This window comes from Cydia pomonella, chromosome 15 (genome assembly GCF_033807575.1).
Source record: "Cydia pomonella isolate Wapato2018A chromosome 15, ilCydPomo1, whole genome shotgun sequence".
Taxonomy (NCBI): Eukaryota; Metazoa; Arthropoda; class Insecta; order Lepidoptera; family Tortricidae; genus Cydia; species Cydia pomonella.
The window spans coordinates 10,440,701-10,462,980 of NC_084717.1; the positions used below are offsets into that span (position 1 = coordinate 10,440,701).

General features: G+C 36.6%; 2 protein-coding genes across 2 annotated transcripts; one reads left to right on the forward strand and one right to left on the reverse strand.

Annotated features, from left to right (window-relative positions):
* The first annotated feature begins 1,444 nt into the window (after nucleotides 1-1,444).
* LOC133525762 (NPC intracellular cholesterol transporter 1 homolog 1b-like) lies at nucleotides 1,445-6,030 on the forward strand. Its single transcript, XM_061862143.1, has one exon. The coding sequence runs from the start codon at nucleotides 1,896-1,898 to the stop codon at nucleotides 5,742-5,744; it is 3,849 nt and encodes a 1,282-aa protein (XP_061718127.1). The 5' UTR covers nucleotides 1,445-1,895; the 3' UTR covers nucleotides 5,745-6,030.
* Nucleotides 6,029-22,069, reverse strand: LOC133525763 (helix-loop-helix protein 1). Its single transcript, XM_061862144.1, has 3 exons — nucleotides 21,551-22,069; nucleotides 12,262-12,384; nucleotides 6,029-6,758 (listed from the first exon to the last, which is right to left on the reverse strand). Exons 2-3 carry the CDS (start codon nucleotides 12,375-12,377, stop codon nucleotides 6,461-6,463), a joined length of 414 nt encoding a protein of 137 aa, XP_061718128.1. The 5' UTR covers nucleotides 12,378-12,384; nucleotides 21,551-22,069; the 3' UTR covers nucleotides 6,029-6,460.
* Nucleotides 22,070-22,280: the final 211 nt, after the last annotated feature.

Genomic DNA, 22,280 nt, shown 5'->3' on the forward strand with positions numbered 1-22,280 from the left:
ACAAGATAGAAGCGGGTCGGTAATTTAAATAAATAGTTTAGTGTAGTAGCAAAAAGTTTGATTATGAAAACTAACCATATTTGAATGAATTTAAGAAACAATACCTGAAAAAATAGCGATACCTACCGAAAATCGAAACGAAACTCGGGAAAAGGAATTTCGTTTACAAATCGAGCTATAATGGTCGAATTTATAATTTTCATCTAGAGTGGTGAACTGAAATTTAATTAACACCAAAAAGCACTATATTGGTCGAAATTATAATTTTCGTCTAAGGGAACCTAAACTGAAATTTTATTTAGTTACACCAAAAAGCAATATAATGGTCGAATTTATAATTTTCGTTTAAGTAGAGCTAACTTGAAATTTAATTTACACCAAAAAGCACTATAATGGTCGATTTTATAATTTTCATCAAATTGCAGCTAAACTGAAATTTAATTTAGGTACACCAGAGAAGCACTTATAATGGTCGAATTTATAATTTTCCTCTAAAAGGAGCTGAACTAAAATTTTATTTACACCAGAAAAGCACATTATAATGGTCGAACTTATTATTTCTATCTAAGTGGAGTTAAACTGAAACAAAATGCTGAATTAAAGTTGAAAATTTTATACGAAATGGTACAACAATATCTACACCGGCTGTAAACACAGTCTTGAGAACGGGAGAAAAGAAAAAAAATAACCATTTTAGGACTTCTACTGCTTCTTCTAGTAATTAAAATTATTAGACCATTTTTTTAAATCCTTTGCTGAGATGATTTAGTAATCCGCGAAACACTCAGAATACCCTGAGAATACCTTCAAAATACCCTTGACTTGATGAATAAATTGTGTATTAAACACCTTTTTTTTTACACGAATTTAAGGCAAACCACTAACCCTTGTATGTACATGTACCAGTTGTGTCTATCTGGCGATATTCGCAAGAATATTTATAGCGTGATTCGTGCTCTGATAACATCTTAAATAATTCTGGTTTAGTGTGTCGTGTATTTCCGCATATTATTGGCTCATGGCGAATGCATGGGCAGTGGAGTCAGGGGAGGGGTGGTCCTGAGGGAATTGGCATACGGCGGGGCCCGATAGTCGCACCTGCTCTCGCGTTCCTATACAAGTAAGTACACTCAGCATCGAACTGGTGACGGCCAAAGTTACCATATATATCGTACCATACAGCACAGGCCAATAATATATCACCTTTGTGTTTTTTTTTGTATGAACGTGTATGAGTAAAAAATATTAGGTTAGTGTGAAGATTGAATATTTTACTAGTCATTTTATACAAATAAATGATGAATACTGCAATGAAATACTGTGAATAGGAAAGTCAGTATACCTATTACTAAAAAGCTCTAATAACAAAATGTAGTTGACAATGTATTTAAAAAATATATATATGATAACACGAGAAATAAGGATATGTCCTGATATATGGGTGTTTAGATATTTAGGGAGTTAAGTTAAAATCTTTTACTACCTAAGTTTTAGACATCATAATTTAGAAAGAAGTTTTAAATTAAAATGATACTGTACTGGTTAAGCGTACTTACTACCCCTTTCTAGGCCGCACCGATCTAAATTTAAACCTTAAACCTGAATGCTAAAGTTGAAATTCTATAAATCGTACTATGCCTGGAAAAGGGTGCCTGGTTACGGGTATGCTTAACTCAACATTTAAGAAAATCCTAAGAGACTTTCTAAACGAGCGCTAATACCATTTGCCCAAAATGACTGAAAATAAATTATTATCATTTGATTTAGGCTCTTGGTACCTATGGAAGATAGTGTTGAAATACTTAATCATATTTTTATCTATCAGCCACCTGCACTAATTTCTGATAACTCTTATCGGATTGACTGTATAATCATTACTTTTGGACGATATTCCAATGCGTCATTTATTTAGAAAGCTTGGTTTCGCCCGAGTGTTTGCTATCACACGTCCGCTTAAATTTAATAATGAGTGCTCTGTGACAAAAAAAAAACCAAGAACAGTAACAATGAAGCTGTTGTCAATATTTATTTTATTCCTTCGGCTGACGACCAGTGTAAACGGAGATTGTGTGATGCGAGAAGAATGCGGCGTCTTTGGAGGATTCGAGAAAGTTTGCTACTACAATGGACCAGCTTTACCAGTTTTAGACGGATTAACACCAGAAGAACGCAACACAACTATTGAAATAATAGAAAGAAGATGCCCGTTCCTCTTATACGATGAGAATGAAAATAGATTACCTGACGACAAAGTGCTGACGTGTTGCGACAGTGCCCAGCTGGCGGACATGGCTCGGAGTCTTCTGATAGCTGACGGCGTGCTAGGCCGCTGCCCAGCTTGCATGCGCAACTTCCAGCGGCAAGTCTGCGAAATGAACTGTTCGCCTGACCAAGCACGATTCGTGGAAGTAGAAACAACAACAGAATCAGATGTGACGTATGTTAGTGAAGTACACTACAGGGTGTACAACGACTTCATGATCGACGCACACGCTTCTTGCGCCGGTGTGATAGTTCCACAAACTGGTATGCCTGCTATCAACATGATGTGCGGCGATGCTCCTGTCTGCGATGCTGATGCCTTCTTCGGCTTCACCGGCGATACTTCTGCTAACCCTCTCGCGCCCGTTCAAGTGAACTTCTTAAGGTGGCCGACTCCGGAAGATTCGATGAACGCTCGTGCCCCACCGTGTAACGAAACCAGCTTTGATGACTTCCCATGCAGCTGCGTCGACTGCTTTAGAGTATGCCCGTCCGGTAATGAGCCGTATGTTCCTGAAATGTGCACAGTGGTCTCATTGAATTGCGCAGCTTTTTCTATTGGACTAATAGTTTGCATAATAACTGTGGGCATATTCACCTTTCTAACGATAAGAGAAGCTAAAAAATATAGACAATCTACTACACAAGAAAGGCCTAAGCTACTACAACCCAAAAAACCAAAGTTAAATATGATGCAGCTTATGTTTCAAAAAATATTCTCTAAAATAGGTGCCTTTTCAGCTAATAACGCGGTTCTAACCATTATGCTGACTTCATGGCTTGCTTTCGCTGCCTTGTTCGGTGTGTTCCAATTAAATCTTACAGCAAATCCATTAGAGCTCTGGTCTTCGCCAGATTCTACAAGCCGAGCTGATTTCAACTATTTTAATTCAAGATTTGGTCCATTCTATAGAACTTCTCAGGTCTACATGCAGATTAAGGGATTAGATTCGTTTGTGTTCAACAATGTGACATATGGACCAGCATTTAGATTGGAAGCTATTGAAGAATTAGTGAGATTAGAAGACGCTATTTTGAATATAGGCAGGGACAACGATGGAGTGGCACTAGAACAAGTGTGTTTTGCACCTTTACGCCAGCGCGGTGGGGAACAGTTACTTGACCAGTGCACGCTTATGTCAGTATCCGTATACCTAGGAAGTAATCGAAACAACATCAATAACCAAACATATTTAAACCAAATTACTGGTTGTGTAAACAACTTCTATGGGCTGGACTGCTTGGCATCCTGGGGTGGTGGTTCGGAACCAGAAATAACGTTTGGTGGGTTTAATGGTGATGACATATTCAGTGCTGATACTCTGTTAATAAATATACCCATAGCTAACCATCTTTTGCAAGCGGATTTGGAACCTGCCCTGGAATGGGAAAATAATTTTTTGGAGTTAATGCACGAATATGCTGCAAACGGTAAACCAGGTTTTGTAGATGTAACTTACGCTGCCGAAAGATCTATAGAAGACGAGATCGAACGAGTCTCCGTAGCAGAAGCTGTCCCCATAGCAATCAGTTATGTGCTTATGTTCGTATATGTAACTATTTCTCTTGGTAATATCAGATATTGCAAAACGTGGTTTGTTGATAGCAAAATAATGGTAGCTCTAGGAAGTATAACGGTGGAAATTATTGCTATTCTCTGTGCCATGGGCACAATGGGATATGCCGGTATAACATTAACTTTGTTAGCAATAAATGTGATTCCATTCTTTGTACTATCCGTTGGTATTGACAACGTATTTTTAATGGTAAATACAATTTATAGCATTGAGAGCAATTTAAAATCCTACGATGATTATAACCCTGATATGAACTTGGAACAAAAGAGAATATATATCTTCTCCAAAATGATGGGCAAAGTAGGACCATCCATGTTTGTTGCGTCTGTGACTCAAGTGACGTGCTTCGGAATTGGTGCTCTAGCTAATTTCCCTGCAGTTGTTACGTTTTCAGTATTTGCCTGTATTTCCTTGGGGTTTCTGTTTGTGTTCCAAATAACAACTGTCGTCGCTATATTGTCTTTAGACTATAACCGAGCCTCCCAGAACAGATTTGATATTTTTTGTTGTATTCAGAAAAAAAATCTTGATGATGAAAACCCTCTCACTTCCGATACTCCTCGCGTGAGTCTTACGCAAAAGTTAATGGAGCCATATGCCAAGTTTCTTCTAAGTTGGAAAGTGAAAATTTTCGTTGTTATTGTTTTCATTGGTATGCTAGTTGCAAGCATTTTCGTCATCCCAAGAATAGAAATTGGCTTAGATCAAGAAATGGCTTTGCCGCAGGATTCATACGTATACAAATACTTACAGTCAGTAAGTGAGCTCCTCCGCCTTGGGCCTCCTGTATACTTCATTCTTAAAAGCGGCTTAAACTTTACCAACACAGAACATCAAAATCTAATTTGTGGAGGTCAATTATGCAACGAGGATTCCCTAATCGTTCAAATATTTTTAGCTGCGCAGCATGAAGAAATTACCTACATCTCTAGAAGTTCTAATTCATGGTTAGACGATTATTTTGATTGGTCTAGTCTACAAGGTGCATGTTGCAAGTACAATGTCTCTGATGGAAGTTTCTGTCAAAGTTCAGATATGTCTCCAGAATGTCTTAATTGCGTGATCGAAAGAGATGAAGCCACAAGGGGGCTGCGGATGTCCGCAGAGGCATTTAATCATTATCTTCCATTTTTCTTACAAGATACTCCTACTGAAACATGTAGTAAAGGAGGTTTAGCCAGTTATTTTAATGGTGTTAATTATATTTTAGACTCGGAGGGCAGGGCCTCTGTGCACGACTCTCAGTTCATGGCATACCACTCCCCGTTATCCACATCTCACGACTACATCACAGCAGTTCGATACGGTTATGAAGTTAGCCATAACATTACAGCTATGATAAAGGAGCGCACGAATTTAGACGTTGAGGTCGTCCCTTACTCAGTTTTCTATGTTTTCTACCATCAGTATTTAACTATGTGGAGGGATACGTTCAGTTCGATCGGTTATTGTTTAATCGGAGCGATGATATTCAATTACATTACTTCAGGTTTTAATGTATTAACTACATTCGCTGTGTTGTGCACCACGATTATGGTAGTAGTCAACATGATGGGCGTTATGTATATTTGGAGCATTCCTCTTAACGCTGTGTCAACCGTCAATTTAATTGTCTCCATCGGTATCTCTGTGGAGTTTTGTTCTCATTTGGCATATGCATATGCTACTAGTCCGGTGCCTAGGGAGGACAGAGTGGAAGATGCCCTCAAGGCTGTAGGGGCGACTATAATAACCGGTATAACCTTAACAAATATACCAGTTATAGTTCTAGCATTCTCTTACACCGAAATAATTGAGGTGTTCTTCTTTAGGATGTTCTTTAGTTTAGTTGTTTTAGGCTTTTTACATGGGATGATATTCTTCCCAGTGTTCTTAAGTTATTTAAGTAATATAAAAACAAAATAATTTCCATATGGATGTAATGGATGTTGATAACTCTTTTTAAGGCAAAGCATAATTATAAATATGGTTGTATTATTCACGACAAAGACATATATTTTTATTGTAATTTTATAATTAAGCCTGAAGAAATCGGGTGATAAGGATATTATGATCTTGTGTATATTAAAAACTCGGTATATATGTATGCCTACTTTACTTGCCTACCCAAAGTTTGGTAAATGTGTAAAGATTTGAAAAACCATTCTGATTGTACCTAAGTTAACTTGTAAATAAATTATACAAACATGGATTTGTTACTTATTTATTTACAACGTACCTTCATAACATTAATAACAAAGGAAGACATAAATATTGTACAAAAAATAATACCTATAGCTACAGAACTTACAACACCTAGAAAGTGTTCTTAAAAGGAAAGGGGACGACCGCTTCTCCATGCATGCGTAGTCGCCAATAATGAAGACTATACGTTTGTAAGGAAAGGCGAATTCTTACGGTCGTCCGCTTTCGTCTTAATTATCTTTCGACTAAGTGTATTTGTAACTTCACTTTAAATTGAAATCATAATTATATTGATATGACTAGATTAGATTCTCAAACTTCTAAGTACAGTCAGCCTCAGAAGTCGCATAGCAGATAATTAGTAAGATGCCACGGCAGATTGACTGTCCTTAAAATATTAAAGCGTACAGCTTTCGAGCATCCGTGCTCAAACTTAATTACGCGTCTAAAACATGGTTCAAGTACGCAATATAACAAATAGCGAGTCGTAATATTTCGATTTTGGAAAGTTTTTTATCAGGCGGTAGGGTTGGCAGCAGCCGCCTGAGAGAGGCGAACGCCCCGTTGAAGGCTTCCACGCGGATGCGCTCGCGCGTGGCGTGCGCGGTGCGGTACTTGAGCGTGGCCCTGCGCCGGCGCCGGCGCTCCTCGCGCGACAGCCCTGCGCAGGGGGAGCCCGCGCCACTCGATAGGTATGCTTCTTCGGACATGGCGCATGGTTCTAGAGTCCTGTCTCTGAAAGAAAATATTACGTTTCACTTATTGGTTTTGCAGAAATTAATAAACTGTAATACCTATCTAATGACAAGTCAGTCAAAGGTTTCAATACGGCCACAATGCATACAAAAAATATGTAGTTGGATCTCTTTCACATTAAGTATGTATATCTCAGGACCTATATACGACTCGCGATAACTCAGGGTTGATCCGACCCTAAATTAATAGCAATTAGGCTATTTGAACATACCACGCCACGGGGCGTAAGGTAAGGTATTTTAACAATGAAAATATCATTATTAATCAGTGTTTATCAGAATGTTGCATGTATGTACCTACTTCTGATACGATAAATTTGATAAAATATTTAAATGTATCACTTCGATTGCTGATACAATGTTAAAAGGATACACTTTCATGAATTTATGCAATGTTAATAAAGGCTCAGAACATTGCTTATGTAATCCATACATAGTATTAAAACTCCTATACGGCAATTTACAGCGGTCAAATTGTACGTTAAAAATGCAAAGCGTGATGTAAAGCTTTATTTTGGGATCTTATTTGGAGTCCTTATAGAAGAATGTCAAACTATGTTTTACAAGCAAAATAGTTGTGCTCCCTGCGTAATGCGTATGTAGTTAGCGAAAAACTACAAATATTTCGGTATTTTTCAGTTTGTATTTTTCAGATTGATAAACTACTATCGTTACTTTATAAAATATGGTTGCTTTGGTTGGAAGTTGTGTCATTAATTAGATATCTAGCTCGCGATTATTGGTGATCTTGATATATATTGTGAGTCGTGTGAATAAAGGATTATAACAAGATCAAACCATAATAAATTATTGATAAATCAGCTTCCATTACCCACTTCAAAATTTAATGTACTTTATACTTTACAAACATTTATGCCAAAAACCCATACCTAATTAAAAAAACCTGCAAAAACTGAAAAAGACCGAAGTTTTTGCAGGTTTTCGCAAAATACGAGTACGCAGGGAGCACACCTTTTGTTTGCAAAACATAATTTGAAATTCCTCTAAGGACTTTGTGCCTTTTTACACACTTTTATTTAGCTTCAAAGCGTGATTTAAAGCTGTATATTAGGTATGTTATATATAGTATGCATATGTGCTTCAAATCTTGTAATTTAAATTTGAACCACTTCCCGCTATCTGACCGAGCTGAAATTTAGCATACTTTCGTATATTCGATGACGATGCAACAGAAAGCTAACGTGGAGCTGCTCTGATGATACAGTCGGAAAACAGCCAAAGGAACTCTTCGATGGAAGGACATAAACACATTGAGTTTAGGATCGTTAGAAAGATCTCGAGAAGTACTTGATAGACGTGCCAAGGTGAAATAATACTTTCGGCAATAAAAGTGTATAAGTACCAAAAAATATCTGTCACTTGTTAAGACATTTTTTCTAAAATTTGCCTGCTGTTATCTGGTACTTAATAGAATGAAGCACTTAGCGGACATTTAAATTATTTTACACCAAGAGTTTCCTAAGTTTCTAAAAATATTCAAACCTACTCGTATTACACTTTGTTTTCATTATTCCAAGATAGTTTCAGGAGTTTCATTCCCAAATAGTCCCACATTATGGTAATGCGACGATAATTGTAACAAATTTTAACGACAACATTTTTACTATTTATAGGGTGCGTGATTTTATTCTTTCCATTTGCCTTTCTCTAAAGTGCAAAACGTATCCTGCATATATATCTGCGTCACTAAATATTGAGTTTTATTACGCCGACCTATCCAATATGTTTAGTGCTTAGGTAGACTAGGTTATTACTTTGAAAATTGGGATAGGACGCCTTCAGGCTTTTAGCTAACGATTTCTACGGATAACGATTCCTAGAAAACATAACACGTCAAGTACAATTTACTACTAGAATCTAAATATTGCTTTGATCTATCTAAAACTCTCTCAGACAAACTTAGGTAGAAAAGAAAATATATCAAGCTGTTTCGTGCGCATTGACTTTTGCGAAGTGCATTAGGTACATTTCAGGACGCGGGCAGGGTGCGTAGCCAGAGTGCCAATCATTAACGCTCCGTAGCGAACGAAACGATAGTCACGTTGGCTACGCGCTCTGGTCTGGCGATGCGGGTTATTCCCACTAGTTACCACCAAGTTGTTACCAGTGGTAACTACTGGGAATATTTTTCCCACCTTTTACTACTGGTAACTACTGGAAAAAAAATCCCAGTAGTTACCACCATACCAAGTTGGTGGTAATTAGTGGGATATTTTTTTCTAAACCAAATTTTGGTGGTAACTACTGGGAAAAAATCCCACCTTTTACCAGTGGTAACTACTGGGAAAAAAAATCCCCACTAGTTACCACCAACTTGGTTTGGTGGTAACTACTGGGATTTTTTTTTTGGTTAGCATCCAATACTAATAAAAACAGTATAAATATGGAGTTCCTTTATCAATAATTAATTAAACGTCGAATTAATTATAAGTTAATTAGTTATACGTTTCATTATATGTAAGTCGATTACTGTTTCAGTAAATTGCCTTAAAAGTGATAAAAAAGATCGGTTTTTCACTGATTTGTTTGTTCGTTCGTGTAATTATGACGTTATTTATTGAAAGGGACTTTATTGTCGATGGCGGTTATACCCTGATTCATAATTAAATTCCATCAAATCTACCACTGTGTTGCCAGTAAAATGAAACGTTCCATAAATAGGATATATTATTGGCGAAAGAATGCACGTAAGTAAATAATTTACTACTAATTTGAAGTACAACATTTAAATGCTTAGTTCAAATAATCAGACTTATCAAAAAAGCAGTCCCATTAATTAATATTGCATTAAAACTATTTTGAGGTAGAAATGTTCGTTTTGAAATGGTAATAATTCAGGTCTAAACAACATTTGGTATTCCGTTTTAATACAGTAACATTCGTCTTAAGATGCGTGTATTATTAGTATTATTACTATACCTTAAAACGTAAATTACATAGGATAGTGTAATACGCCCTTATGGTTACCATGATAGATTTATGGCGGCCATGACACTCACTAGTCATGTTGTTACTTCATTTGGCATCTGACGTCTGTTACTTATATTATTTTTCAAACAGAAAGGGTAATCAGAAAAGAACAGATGTCATCTCAATACAATTTTGAGAGATTTGGCATTTTAAGATTATAAATTGTATGGAGATGACACCTGCCACCGTACCCAGCATGTTTTAAAAATACTCTAGTGCCCAACTGAGCAAGGCTTGTACTGTATAAATTATAAGTGCTTAAAGACGATACATTTGAATGTAATTTTGTTGGTCTAGTGAATAAATATTTACTTATATACATAACAAACATCTAAGAGTCCAAGTATAGGCGACACATTTAACAAAAACCCTTCATTTATGTAGTTGGCAGCGTTTCATTAAAGGTATAGACAATGGAGTGACCGAAACCGGCAAAACGTCCCACTTTGTCGCTAGCCATAAGGACTAGATTTTCTTGTATCTTTATACGAATAACCTGTCAAGGGTCCCAAAGCGCACAAGTTTTTTGGAGAAATCGCGAAACGTCTGGTTGACGTAACTGGTGACCGAAGATCTGGCGGCTTCCTCGCACAACGTATCAGTATTGCGATACAACGAGGAAATGCCTCCAGCATCCTTGGTACAATGCCTCAAGGGCCTATTTTAGATATAAGCTAGTTATAGTAATCATCTGTATATATCCATTATGTATATTGTTATTGTGAATAAATACATTTCTCTTTATAAAATAATAATATTTTTTATAATTCCAAAAAGGTTGGTGACATCTGTTCCGTCATACTGACGTTGACAGATGTCATTGTGACAGTGACATTTCTTGGTAGATTTGATGGAATTTAATTATGAATGCGCCATTATCAACGATTCTCCTATACAAATACAACGCTATGCAGTGTGGCGTAAGCGCCCTTGAGAAAAGATCCAGGCTTCATAGATAACGTCACAATTAGCTCAATTTACAATTAATAAGATTTTGTTATACTATATCGGTGGCTAACATGCGTAAGCGCCATCGACAATAAAATCCTTTTCAATAAATAACGTCACAATTACACGAACGAACAAACAAATCAGTCAAAAACCGATTTTTTATGTTAAACAGTTACCGACTTATAATGAAACGAATAACTAATTAACTTATAATTAATTCGATGTTTAATTAATTATTGATTAAAAAAGCGGCCAAGTGCGAGTCGGACTCGCCCATGAAGGGTTCCGTACATTTATGACGTATTAAAAAAAACTACTCACTAGATCTCGTTCAAACCTATTTTTGGTGGAAGTTTGCATGGTAATTAAATTAAAATTAAAATTCGTTTATTTCGAGTAACATAATGACTCATACATATTAATTTGGAACACTAGACTTAAACACTATTCTACAAATACAAAATAATGTATATCATATATTTTTTTTTGATTTTTCATTCTGTTATTTTAGAAGTTACAGGGGGGGGGGGACACACATTTTTTCACTTTGGAAGTGTCTCTCGCGCAAACTATTCAGTTTAGAAAAAAATGATGTTAGAAACCTAAATATCATTTTGAAAGACCTATCCATAGATACCCCACACGTATGGGTTTGATGAAAAAAATTTTTTTTTAAATTTTATGACGTATTAAAAAAAAAACTACTTACTCGATCTCGTTCAAACCAATTTTCGGTGGAAGTTTGCATGGTAATGTATATCATATATTTTTTTTTAGATTTTTCATTCTGTTATTTTAGAAGTTACAGGGGGGGGGGACACAAATTTTTTCACTTTGGAAGCGTCTCTCGCGCAAACTATTCAGCTTAGAAAAAAATGATATTAGAAACCTCAATATCATTTTTAAAGACCTATCCATGGATACCTCACACGTATGGGTTCGATGAAAATAGATTTTTTGAGTTTCGGTTCTAAGTATGGGGAACCCCCAAAATTCATTGTTTTTTTTCTATTTTTGTGTAAAAATCCTACTGCGGTTCATAAAATACATCTACTTGCCAATTTTGAACTGTATAGCTCTTATAGTTTAAAAAAAAGTGGCGGTGACATAATCGGACAGACAGACGGACATGACGAATCTATAAGGGTTCCGTTTTTTGCCATTTGGCTACGGAACCCTAAAAACTCTATATTTATACTGTTTTTATTAGTATTGAATGCTAACCAAATTTTGGTGGTAACTACTAGGAAAAAAATCTCACCTTTTACCAGTGGTAACTACTGGGAAAAAAATTCCCAGTAGTTACCACTGGTAAAAGGTGAACAAAAACCTACTAGTTACCACCAAACCAAGTTGGTGGTAACTAGTAGGTTTTTTTTCCCAGTAGTTACCAGTGGTAAAACGTGGGAAAAAAATTCCCATAGTTAATTACCACTGGTAACAACTTGGTGATAACTAGTGGGAATAACCCGGCGATGCGATGGCGTTTTAAAGCTTATGTACGCCGCGCTGTTCCACAAGCATTCAGTGTTAATGTGTACCTCTTTCTGGGTGCGAGGTTTTCTCTGCCGGTGATGGGCAGCAGCGCCTCCCGCGGCTCGGCCAGCATGCAGGACAGAGAGTCCTCCATCCCGCTCGCCTCCAGCCAGCTCTTCATCGTGTTTCTGTAGAAGTTCAAAATTACGTTAATCTTATACCTTTCAACAAGTAATTCTTGTATACACCGGGTGGTTTTTTTAGATTTCCGTTAATTTCAAGGGTGCATTCCTGAGCTTAAGTAACTTTCTCAAAGACAACGGCATTCTAATTAACTCCATTTCGGAGATAATCAATAAGGCCCTTTAAAGCGTATACACTTACCTTAGGGCCTGTTTGCAGATTGATTAGTGTTTAGTACGAATGTATGCATTTGCTACTAAATGTACTTAAGTACTATCTCGGACGATCGATGTTCGTAATTACATTGATATGTCACAGTTTTCAATTGTTTGGTCAAATTAAATGTAATGCCCATGTTACAACAACGCTATATGCAACATTTAAGTAGTTATTTTTTATAAGAATATATAAAAAAAAAATTTGCAAATTTACTATGCCACTTAGTTTCCTATTTAAATAATTCAACTAAATAAGCTTAGAGTAATAAAAGAGAGGTATGAGCATTGTGAATGTCATCTCGCTTCTAGATCCAGAGCAGAGCCCAACTGGGGAACTACCTCCACCTTACAGAAAACCGCAGCCAAATAACACTAGACCCTACTCATAGTGTCGTGTGCTTGCCGGTGAGTAAGGTTGCCAGGGCTCAATGAGGGTGCGGAGTGTTAGGGTCGGCGACGCCCATGTAACTCCTCTGGAGCTGCAGGCGTACATAGGCTACGTAGACTGCTTAGGCGGGCAATATAAAAAAAACTATTTCCTAGCTCGTCGTAACAAACTAGACTGCGGTATAGTATAAGTACGTTTATTTCTTTGGCTGCTGAATATTTGTTATTTGAAGGTCGGATAGGTAGGCAGGAAGAGATGGTGCTGACCTGCCCGCGTAGCCAACGTGCACATCGTTCACGCTCCGTGGAAGAGTGATAGAGAGAGATGACTACTTACGCTACGCTACGGAGCGTTAACGATTGTAACGTTGGCAACGCGGCTTGATGACTCAGCATAGATTAGGTATGCTCAGAATCTCATCAATTCATCATTCACAACAATAACTAGCATCGAGTTACAGTACTATAGTAATACTAAAACTGCTATAAAATGTAGGTACTTCTGATGTTTTATTAAGTAAACTGCTATTACATAATAGTACATTACGATACAAGTGCGAAAAATAGGAAATTCGAAACGAGTGGCGATAAATTAAAACACGACCGAAGGGAGTGTTTTAAATCGGCACGAGTTGCGAATTACCTATTCGCACATGTATCGTACAACGTTTTACAGTACATATGGCCCTTTAAATGTTCGACACAGTAACGTAATATGCTAATTTTCGCACTAGTGCGGTAAAGTAGCACCATATGTACTGTAAAAATAGTTACTATGAGGTAGATAATTTGTTAAGGATATGGGGTAGAATGTTGTTTATTTTAATCAGAGTCAGGGGCTCAGGGGCTTGAACACTTGAACAGTGATGGACTTTTATATTTACTTTTTACAGGAGGCAAACGAGCAGGCGGATCACCAGATGGGAAGCGATTACCGCCACCCATGGACACCTGCAATACCAGAGGTTTGTAAGTGCGTTGCCAGCATTCGGTTTAAAGAATCTTTATTGTTGTCTAAGAAATTACAGAAATTTCACTTAAAGACAACTTATAAATAGCTAACTTAAAAAAAACAATACAAGTTACGCAATAAACAAGCACTTATTATGACAATGTTTAACAATAATACAGTTGCATTGAGAAACTAATGATTACAGGATACTCGTAAAAGACAAAAATAAAACTAGCAATCGACCCTATGGTTTGAATATAAGGTTTAGATTTGATTGGTTAGTAATAGGAACATATGTGGGTATCTTTTTTGTGAGACTTATGAATGCCAGACTTGTTTGCAGAGCCAGTTAAACGAGACTTTTAAGCAGTAGTTAATTATTGGTTACAGAAAAGACAATATTTTGACAAATGTGTATTTGTGTGAGTTAATAAAAATATATTATAATTTATTAATAATATTTTAATTACATTACTATATTTTATGCTTTTTAGATATATGCTTTAAAACCGTGTATATGTATTAACTGAGATGAATTAAGTATTTTAAGCATGTTTTTTTTTTTATGCATATATTAATGTTATATTACGTTCTATGTAGATATATTTTCTATTTGCTTATTTTAATAGTGTTAATTTACTTTACTTTTTGGATCTATGAATTAAATAAGTAAAAAAAGAGCGTACAAATGAACTGCATACAATCGCAGAGGCAGGTAATTGATGTTATTTTATTTTAATAGGTGTTAACAATTTAAATTTTATTTATTATTATTATTATTTTGTTTTACTGATATTTTAGGTTTTAGATGGCACTTGATTATGATTATTTGTTATGTGATATTGTTTGTAACATGTGATTTTAATTTACTTTTGAAAGTTTTAAATGTTTTGGTATCTTTTAGAGTTTTAGGTAGGTTATTATATAATTTAGCACCATCATGCATCAAATTTTGGGTTCCGTATCTGGTTCTAGGGAAGCGTAGTGCTAAGTGATCCGCGTTCCTGAGTTTCATTCTTTGGAATTTACTTTTTGTGTTAAAGGTAATTTCCGAATGTATGGTACCATCCAGTATCTTACGTATTAAGAGACATGTTTTATATACATAAATTTGTTTTAAATTCATGAGACCTGTTTTTTGATACAGTGTTTTTGTGGATGTTAAATAGTCGTAATTGAATAGTACTTTAATAACTTTGTTTTGCGCAATCTGGAGATCTTTGAGGTTGGACATTGCTGCATTGCCCCAGATTTCAGCAAGATATTCCAGGTGGGGTTTAATTAGAGCATTGTAGATGTTAATACGAACTTGTTTTGGAAGACAGTTTGAAATGTTGCGCATAGCGGCTATTAATGACGTTATTTTAGGTCTTGTTTTAGCTATGTGTGCTTTCCACGTGAGTTGACTGTCAAGGATCAAGCCAAGGTACTTTTCGTGGTCTCTCTTTTCCAACAATTCGCCATTTATATATAAGTGTAAATTTTGTTCAATTTTTTTATTTTTGGCGGAAAAGATAACATAGCACGTTTTTGCGGTGTTAATAGTTAATAAATTACTTTGAAACCAGTTGAATAGTAGGTCTAGGTCTTGCTGAGCTTGTTGGATTATACTGGAGAGCGAGGATCCAAAGTAAAACAAACAAGTGTCATCCGCATATAACGTTAAATGGCCCTGAAGTCCTGCTTCATGTAAGTTGTTTATATATGTTAAAAAGAGCAAGGGACCTATGATAGAACCTTGTGGTACGCCACAGTTTATAGGCAGCGGGGAACTTTCGTACTGGCCTAGTTTAACTATTTGATGTCTATTTGTAAGATAAGACTCGAAAATGCTGTACGCCTTGTTTTTTATTCCGATTTGTTTTAATTTGTTTAAAAGCAAAGGATGGCTGACTGTGTCAAATGCCTTTTTCAGGTCGATAAAAACCCCTAATGCAATATTTTTTGAGTCTATATTGTTCTTTAGTTTGGTAATAAGGTCTATAGTAGCAGAAGATGTATTACTTTTTGGGCGGAAACCATACTGTCTTTTAAACAAGAATTGAATGGAATTTAGGTAGTTAAATAGTCTGTCATGAATAATTTTTTCGAAAATTTTGGAGATTGTAGGTAAAACGGAGATTGGGCGGTAGTTTCCGGGCTCCATTTTCGACCCAGACTTGTATATTGGCGAAACTTTAGCGATCTTGAGAGAGTCCGGAAACTCGCCGTTAGTGAAGCAGGTGTTTATACAATCTGTTAGTTCATTTACTATTGATTTTTTAATGCATTTTAGGGTCTTTGTATTAATACCGTCCACTCCGGCACTTACGTTTGAGTCCAGACAAGAAATGATTTTTAATACCTCATCAGCTGAAGTTGGTTTTAGTTGTTGTAGCTCATTTGCACAGTTAGTATTTATATTTAATAGTACATTATTTATTTGTCTAAATTGAGTTGGAATATCGTTACATAAATTAGAGCCAATAGTTGTAAAATATTCATTAAAGCACTCGCAGATTTGTTGTGGGTCTGTAATTATCTTATCCTGATACTGGAGTTTAGGGGGAATGTAATTTGATGTAATTTTGTTTTTGGACAACGCGTTTATGAGACTCCACATTTTTTTTGGATCACTTTTGCACTTGGCAAATGCGCTATGGTAATATTTTTTCTTAGCTTTGGTGATATTGACTTTTAATTTGTTTCGTTCCTGTATAAATTTCTTACGTATTTCTTCGTTGTTAGGTACTTTCTTTAGTTTTCGCCATAGTTCGTTTCTTGTGTTAATCGCCGAGATAATATCTCGGTTAATCCAATCATCCTTCGGAAGGTTCAGTATTTTGGTTTTTACAGTCTTCGACCGTTCTATGGCTATCTTGATGTACTCTTCTAGTTTGGAGTAAACATGGTCTTTGTTTGTGAAGTTTTGATCTAACATTATCTTGTTGAGTTTATCATAGTCCACTGCATCATATTTTATTTTGTTTTTTCGCTTTGGATATCTTTTTAAAAGCTCTAAGTATATATGTTTATGGTCAGACATTGCTGAGTCTATGATATGGAAATTAAAGTTATCTTCTAATAGGTCGGTGTAGACGTGGTCTAGGATCGTCTTGCATGTTGCCGCCTTACGGGTGCAGTACTTTTCTTCGATATTATTCAGGATGGAATAACCGGATTCTTCGACTGTAGAAATATATTGTGTTGTTGTTTGGTCACGTGATAGGAGGTTGATATTAAAGTCGCCAAATACGATCGATCTCTTGTGTAGCTCAAGTTGCTGTTCAAGCGTTGGTAAAAATTCGCTAAAGTTTGTTCTACCGGGCCTATATACCACTCCAATATTTATGTTTAGTTTGGTTAGTAACACCCATAGATAATTATTTCCTCCTGAGTATTGTTCAAAAGTCGGAATGTGATCAATACTGTTGTGGATAAATACTGATACACCACCGCCTATGGTGTCAGTCCTTGTATTAAAGTAATGGGAGTATCCTGGTAGTTGTAGTAGTTTGGCTTCATTTTCTGTTTTAATCCAGGTTTCAGTAAGCAAAATTAGGTGTGTTGTTTTCGGTATGCATTTTAGAATACACTGGAGCTCATCGAACTTTCCTGGTGCAACTATGCTTCGCACATTAGCATAAAGGAAGTTAAGGGAAAGCGAGTTACAGGATATTTGTTGGTATTTGTCGAGAATATAATAGTTAACTTTGTCGGATTCGATCGATGTGTCACTGTAGGTATTAATCGGCGTTGGAACTTGAGGAGCCGTTAGTTTTTTGGCGGTTGTTCTATAATCGTCGGTTTACCTTTTATATATTTTATGACTAGATTTTGTTCACCGTTTTTCTGACGCTGTGATAGTTCTTCCCGAAGACACTTTAAATATTGTTGTTGTTTGTAGGTCTGATCTGCGTATATTTTTATTCCAGTTTTTATGTTGCTCCTTTTACGTAGGATGTTAAGGGCAATTTTCTTTGTTTCAAAACATACTTTGATCGGGCGGCTTGTCTTGTCACCGGTTTGCTTGCCAATTCTATACAATTTCAGCGGCTCGGGGCAGTTCATGTCTACAGTCTGTATAATTTTCCGTACTTCGTTTATGTCGTAGTCTATTTTATCAGATTTGTTTTCTGCGCTCAGCTCCGGAATACCGATAATAATAATATTTTTCTGCCTTTGCGTCCGATCCTGGAGCTCCGTAAGAACTTTTTCATAGTCTACCAAGGGACAAGACTGCGACGAGGATGGCTGTGAGTTTTTTACAATATTCATGTCACTTTGGAGACAGTTAATACTAATTTCGTTCTGAGCACACTGAGTTTTTACCACGTCCAATTCGATTTTTAGGTTATTTTGTTCTTCAATCACTTTGTTTGTGGAAATCTTTATGTCACATATTTGATCCTTTATTTCCGCGATATCTTGCTGCATTTTACTCATCAACTCGTTTTGGGAAGTGGAAAAACTATTCAAAAACGTTTTCATGTCGTTCCTGAGACATTGAATGTCTTCCCGTAAGGATAAGTCCGGGTCGGGTTCTTTACGCTTTCTAAACGTTATTTGAGGTTTATCTGAAGGTCCTTCATCTTCTAGTTTTGATAAGTCGGGTTGGGATCCACTGATAGAAGTTTTAGGCGATCGAAGTATAACACTCATAATTGCACTGAGTTTATATTTTCGTCCGTATTTGTATGCACTTAAGGCTCAACACACTATCACCACGATGTTGTCGTCAAGCGCGTTAAGTAGTAAACAACTCTGCAACGTATAGTCGTAAGTCCTTAACACTCACACAAAAACATGTACACTATTACTGATACTTAAGAGTCAAATTTTCCTTGAGAAGATAATTATTGATATTTTAAATAATAGCTGCACTGTGGACACGTCCGGCTTCGCTTGCTTACGCGGGTATCTCATAGTAGCATTTAATATAGGAGTACGTTTATTTTACTACACACAAGAAACGCAACCCTTTGACACCTAACGAACGGAGACGGTTTCCTGACATCCTTAACATCTCAAAGGACACCCTGCAAATATACAGTTGTTTTCACAGCCTCTCAAATCAAATTGACTGCCCGCAAGGGTAGTCGAGATAAATAATACATCACGGGTTCACACCTCGCGCTAAGCGAGCTCTTTAGGGGATAATAAATCCGTATTTATTCTTTTTATATCGCCCCTAACCCTTCGAGTAATCGAATCACGCGGCCGTATCGAATCGATTGAGTCGAGTTTTCGGTAATTGATGTGCATCTGTGATGGAATTGCAAGCTGGTGTCTTGATGGACAATTAATTATGGACTTTTAAGAGGACGATGCTCTTCGATTGTGTTGCCCCTACGCAATATCTAGGGACTTGATTTTTAACTGTTATTCATCTACTGATTCGATATGTAAGATATTTATTTCTAACATTGAGATTGGCACACAAATGGCGTAGTGAGTTATTATGTTTCAAATCTACTGATATACTGGTGTTATTACCTACTACCTACATGAATTACAAATGTCTAGAGGTTTAGGTTAGTACCCGAGTACGACAATTTGCAAAAATATAGGGTAATAGGTATCGCTATTGTTTAATGTACAATTGTTAGTTTGTTAGTATGGTCAAGATTCTTTTTATAGGAATACGCATATTAAATATCGAATATATGCTTGTCACAAGCACAACATATAGGTATTAGTTTGTGTGGTGTGTGAGGGTCAGATTGACCGGTAAGTTTGTCAGTGCCAAAATTACAGGACTCAACAAACGATAGCTCTCATTCCGCGCTGATTACGAATTTACGACACAATGTCGTTAGTATGGAAGGTAGAGGCAAGGAACAGAAACTCCTTAGGCAGAATTGTTGCAAAAGTGTCCAGCTGTCAGCTATAAATAGTTAATAGTTCCAAATCTCTCCAGAGTTGCGCTAGTGTAGCTAGGAACCTAGGCGTTATTGACGGAGTGACGTGCGCTGTCTATGATTTGATTTTTTTCTCAAGTATTCTATGTATTGTAGCGCCACCTGTTTATGGTTTTTTGGCGGACACTTTTTGGTATATGGAGATTCTGTTCCTTGCCTCTACATACCTTCCATAGTCGTTAGGGTCGGAACAAGCTGCTTGACATTTTTAATGACAAAGTGTGGGAATCTGATAATAAAATGTTAAATTTCTATATTAACGTTTATAATCTCTCGTTGCTCGTTTGCTCTTCGTTGTATTAAATTCAGTGCAGAGCTATTTTAGACGGACTCTACGCCTCTACGAAACATTTTCGCTACGATCCGAGAAAATCATGCTGTCGGGTACGACTTAGTGCTACCTTAGCAGTAAACTACAGTAATTATATGCACTATCTTTGTTACACTGAATAATTTAGTATTTTTAAATAATGTATGTACATACCTATAAAATCTATATCCGTTTTTGTATTTTTAACTTTTTTTACATTATATTCGTAGGGACCCACCATCGGATATACGTATAGTCCATATGTGTTTAGCAGTGTCCGACCGAAACCAGTTTTTTTGCTGGAACCGATGGTACATTTTTTTATATGTACAAACAACCTATAATTAACGGTCTAAAAAACAGTCAAGTGCGTGTCGAACCTCGCTTGTTCTAATTAAGATAAACTAATTAAAATTAATTAAGTGAAATTTTGTAAGTTTCGGCGTTGCCGAAAAGTTCGGCAGCTTGTTCCAAACCTTTGTTCGGTTTCGGCTAAAAAGCGTCGGCTGAAGGTTTTTGGCCTAAAGGGTACGAAACATGATTTTATGCAAAAACCTGAAACCTATAACTTCGGTCGGACTCTTAAATCACTCAAATTACAATCAATCGGTCGCCGATCAAGCCGATTTGCAGAGTTTCGTGTCAGCTGGATACTGTACAATATTGAAATCATAACATTAAAAAGCTGGTATAGCTGAAGCCAAATATGATATTAATATATTCATATATTTATTGGTAAAAGTAATTCCACGTCCAAAATAGTTACACAATATCGTATTACATTTAACTAAATATATTATTGGGTCCTATTGGGTATGCTATATATGTTTGGGTCATACACGTTTTATAGTATGGTTAACTCAGTCGCATCTTTTCTATAGACAGTGCAGCGTGGGGACTATAACCCAAACCCTCTCGTGCTCGAGAGGACGCCTGGGATATTAACCGCGAAAATCGAAGTTTGTCAATTGCGGTCATTTTTCTCTGTCTTAGTAAGCGTAAAAGAGAAAGATCCCCGCAATATGCGATTTTCGGTTTTCGCGGTAGGCCCCCTGTGCCCAGCAGTGGGACGTCTATAGGCTGTATTATTAGGTATATTATATTGTCACTATAGTTACAATTACAGGCCATATACAATGTTTCAGTACTTGAGACTCAAAAAAGAGAAACGGAATATAAATGTGTCAGAGACGTTAACTTTTATTGTATTGTCTAGAGAAGTGATCATTTTCTAAAATGTGTTTGATCCGTATGTACTAAAGGATACATAAACAAAGAAACAGAAGATTAACAAATTAAATTAAATACATGTTTTATGTATATGCGACCAAGTATGATAAAATATTCGTACATACTACATTTTTCATAATAAATGGTATCTGTTGTAGCGTAGCTCAAACTTACCCTGACGTTTTCCGAAGAAATTCCTTAAACCTTCATAATGATGCGTGGATCATGATCAAATCCAACACTGCACACTAGACACTCTGCCGGATCACTGGTCCAGAGGGCAGCATCCCTCTACTTATATCCTCTCCGTAGGGGGTGGGTCACCCTCGCACTGTTGGGGCGGGACTTGCAAAAATTAAAATTTAATAACACTCTCTTAAAACCAAACCTCGCTCATTATCGTTTAGAATAGGCGTAATTGTAGAGCAACGAACATTTACCTTTTTTAGTCTTAAAGAAGTGCAAATATCTTAAACCAGTTATCTCAAAGTTGACTGGGCTCCGGACGCACCCAACAAAAACTGCCAAATTCGGGACCCACCTTTTGGGTGTCTTAAAAGGGAGCATGAAATACTATTAGTACGAGTACCTACCGGCCGTTAACCCGATCTACCGGTATGGCGTCTTATGTTTCGTGGCCCACTCAAATTTCGTTCGCGACCCATCAATGGGTCGCAACTTGCAAGTGCGCAACCCATAGTTTGGGAAATACTGTCTTAAACAGTAGTTCATAGCCTTTGCAGGCCACTAGTGTTCCCTGAAAGCACCTACATGCAATGATCTGTCAAATTTAAACGGAAAAACCCTTTATAATTTATTATTTCAAATTACAATTTGAACCTTACGGCTATATTGCCAAAGCGGCCGAAATTAGAACACATTAACAATGTCCCCTTAATATTAC